The sequence below is a fragment of the Perkinsus marinus genome (genome assembly GCF_000006405.1).
Source record: "Perkinsus marinus ATCC 50983 genomic scaffold scf_1104296942296, whole genome shotgun sequence".
Taxonomy (NCBI): domain Eukaryota; phylum Perkinsozoa; order Perkinsida; family Perkinsidae; genus Perkinsus; species Perkinsus marinus.
This window is the reverse complement of record NW_003212213.1, coordinates 1-3,732: the sequence shown is the minus strand read 5'-3', so window position 1 is coordinate 3,732 and position 3,732 is coordinate 1. Positions and strand designations below refer to the sequence as shown.

The 3,732-nt window shown below is 49.5% G+C and overlaps 1 protein-coding gene across 1 annotated transcript; it reads left to right on the top strand.

Moving 5' to 3' along the window:
• Nucleotides 1–77: 77 nt before the first annotated feature.
• Pmar_PMAR015892 (hypothetical protein) lies at nucleotides 78–2,689 on the top strand. The gene is made up of 2 exons (XM_002781453.1): nucleotides 78–403; nucleotides 469–2,689. The coding sequence occupies exons 1-2, from the start codon at nucleotides 83–85 to the stop codon at nucleotides 2,425–2,427; spliced, it is 2,280 nt and encodes a 759-aa protein (XP_002781499.1). The 5' UTR covers nucleotides 78–82; the 3' UTR covers nucleotides 2,428–2,689.
• The last annotated feature ends 1,043 nt before the right edge of the window (nucleotides 2,690–3,732 follow it).

The following is a 3,732-nucleotide window of genomic DNA, read 5'->3' as shown; positions in this document are numbered from 1 at the left end:
GAGACACTCCGAGTATCGTTGAATTAATCGAGCCACCGATTCCAATCACCTGGATCATTTGCTGTAGCGCTACCTATCTTTAATGCATGCTCCGTTCCAACTCCTGGTCTGTTTGTTCACCGCTCGGCTGGCTTGGTCCTACCAACCTCCCTCTGTGACCTGGACGAATCTACTCTCCGAGAAGGACGCCACTACTTACGTCAACTCGATGCCGATCGGCAACGGTGGTTTAGCCGCCAGTGTCTTTGTAGACAACAAAGACGAACGGGAGCCGGTCGTGGGAATACTCATATCCGACCAGCGTGCTTGGAATGAAGCCGGAGAGATCATGAAAGTCGGCGAGGTCACATATCACTTCTCGCCTAGCCCTTGGACTTCGGGATCCAAAACTACCTTCAAACAGGTGGGTGCTTTTCCGTAAAGAGCAATTTGGCGCTGTCCTTTGCAAGTTCCCATCACTGCCCGTAGGTGCTCAACTCCAGCATTGGGACTGTATCGATTGATATTGGAAACCCTCCCACACGCATCGTTGCCTACGTCGATGCTAACGACGATGTATTGGCAGTTAATATCAGCTCACCGACAAAGGTTACCATAACAGCCACTGCGAAACTTCTCCGACCATCACCGTCTCGACTGAAGCCACAATTCGACTGCCTCACGTACGATATCAGCGCGGATTTCTATGTACCGCGCCCTAATGGTATCACCGGCGGATGGGGGCACGCCAACAATGGCTCCAACTTTGTAGCGAGTACTCTCAAGCAGTTGAACCTTGAATCAGCATCCAGCAGTTTTGGGGATAGATTGCGTGATAGGTCTACTGTTGCTATTTGGAGGTTCTCTGAATCTATGAGTGGGGTATCGGATGGGGTCGTTCGCACAGAGGCGAAGGTTAACACCTTGTCGAATCTTATCTCGGTAGTAACGAGAGAAGAAGGAGCTATATCGGAAGCGATCGCTGACGCGGAAGCACTTGTTGATAAATATAAGCCGCTACCGGCGTGGAAAGCCCATGTGTATTGGTGGAAAGGCTTCTGGGAAACGAGTTGGATAAGCATCTCTGGGAAAAACGCGACGCGTGTGAGCGAGAAGTATGCACTCCAGCGTTATCTCCAGGGTCTTCAAGCACGGCAGCCGTTCCCCATCAAGTTCAATGGAATGCTGTTCACTGCACAGCGCAACGATCCTGACTATCGTCAGTGGGGAGGTCTAAACTGGTGGCAAAATTTGCGTGCACCCTACTACAATATGCTGCCAGCAGGAGATTTTGCGATGCAACAGACGTTGTTTGAGGCTTATAAGCGAACTTTGAATGGAACCATGGCGAAGACTGCTCTATACTATCCCCACATGAAGGGTCCGACTGCCTTCTGGGATGAATACGTCCATCCGCTTATCGGTACCACACATCCAGATAGTTACGGTTGTGGAAGAGCAGGCAGCATAGATCCACCTATCTGGTACGCCGAGGACCGTTGGAATCACTTCAATCTTCAAGGAGCTCTCGATCTCTGTCTTCTCATGTTGGATCATTACGCTTGGACGAAGGATCGCGATGTCCTAAAGGCCAACTTGCCTCTGATGGACGCCGTCATTAATTTTTTCTCCCAATGGAGAACCGCGAAGGATGTCGAGGGCAGGATGGTGCTATTCCCAGCACAAGCTATCGAGACCTGGCAGTGTCCTGGATATAAAGACATGGTAGCTGGTAAAAACTGTTCTAAGAATGACCAACCGACTATTTCCGGTCTCTGGGCTGTTGTCACACGCCTTGTCAAACTTCCCTATGATCTCACCCTATCAGAACAACGCTTGAGATGGAAGAAGCTACTGTCTGTCTTACCCCTTGTGCCCCTCACCAAAGCTAAGACTGGGGGTTGGAAGTTGGCGCCATGCGAGGTCTGTAGCCCTAGACCTGCTAATGTCGAAAATGCTGACCTCTATGCTGTTCATCCCTATCGTATCATCACTGCAAAGTCCCGATATATACAGGTGGGAAGAATTACATTCAAAGAGCGTCGCTTTACTTCGGATGTGGGATGGGAACAAAACGTGATGGACGCTGCTCTTCTCGGTCTGGCGAAAACTGCCCAATCTCTAGTGGTGGCTAGGGCAGAGCTCGGTCCAGCCAAGGGATACCGTTTTCCTGTTTTCGCACCACACCTGCAAGACTATCCCCCCTCGGCGGACCATTACGCTGTTATGAACAACGCCATGACGTACATGCTGCTACAACCAATGGATGATAAAGAGGAGGGCATCATGCTATTCCCTGCCTGGCCTTGTGATTGGGACGTTAACTTCAAGCTGTGGGGCCCAGCAAATACGGTTATCGAGGGCTCGCTCGTCGGTGGGAACGTGACAGAGCTCCACATTGAGCCGGAGCATCGATCTAGGGCCGTGATAGTGATGCCGTGCCAATGAAATCAAAATGTTTGTTCAAGGCCGACTCTCGCAATGCTGTCGCTTCTTCGACTCCACTTGTGCTCATCTATGATTGTAGCTCATTTATCGCGTCGCTGCTACCTCCTTTAAAATATATCTATGGGTCATTTTCGGGGATAATAGTAGCGTTTTCTCAGTGGTTAACTACTAGTGAGGATGACTCGTATGATGCGAGTCGTATCCTCTGCGTCTCATCCCCTTAGAAGGATCACAGACCATTTTATTTGTCGCGTCGCATTGACTTGGTATCACGACTTTGGTCGAGTATTTTCTTTTATCTTATTGCGTTCATCACTCCATCGTACGGAATACATTTCGTCGGTGAATGCCTGTTGTCCAACAGCATGCAGCCAGTCAGGAGTAGTTTGGAGTAGTGGAGAGTGGGGCGAAAGCATCGTACGTTGACACAGAACTCGTGAGACTTGAAAGACCAAACGGCAAAGTTCTGTGGAAAAAACTCCCTGAAAGCTGGGGGTCTTCATGTGGAATGCCGAGACGGTCCGTCCTTCTCGAGGGTGCGACGTAGATCGAAGCGATGAGTGAGATGACTGCGATGCTGATCATGACTGCTGTTCGCCGTTGTGGAACATGATTCCGTTATACAAGGCGAGAGTTAACCTCGATCCTCGAATGCCAGACTAACCCTCAGCTGATGTTCGTGAACCTCAGGTTTACAAGAAGTTGATTCAATTCTGCATGAGGCGTCGCAGGTGCTGAACAAACACACCGGGAGCCTCGAGTATCGAACTGAGCTGTCGGCTTTTCCGGGAGGACGAGAAACTATTGAGACACAATGGTCCAGCCACTGGCGCAAAACTATCCCCAACAGAGCCCTTCGCATTTCTATCTAATCAAATCCCGTTAGTACGGACAACGTTAATATACGGTCTTATGAGCGGCTCGGGGTTTTTTTCCAGGAATAGAAGCGAATGGCTGGAAAGCCCGAATTTCGGGCCCCGAAGTTCCGAACAATGGAATCGCTTTTCTCAAAGGACTGAAATCTAGGGTTCCAATGTGCACTTGACGGAATTCGCGGCCGAAAATATCTCGAGGTTGGGATCAGCGCGTAGCATGGTTGGCTTCTATTCGATTGAGTGGAAATCAAACGGGTGGTAATCGCACCAACTGGCACACCTGCGACAACATCTTCTCAATCTCAAATCCAACAAATGAAAAAACAAGTTAGGTGAATGAAATTGGATTTTCGACGAGTGAAACTGTCACTGTTAAAGGAGTTTTTCACGACTTCAAATTCGAAATGAAAGTTCGACCTTCGTAGACCGG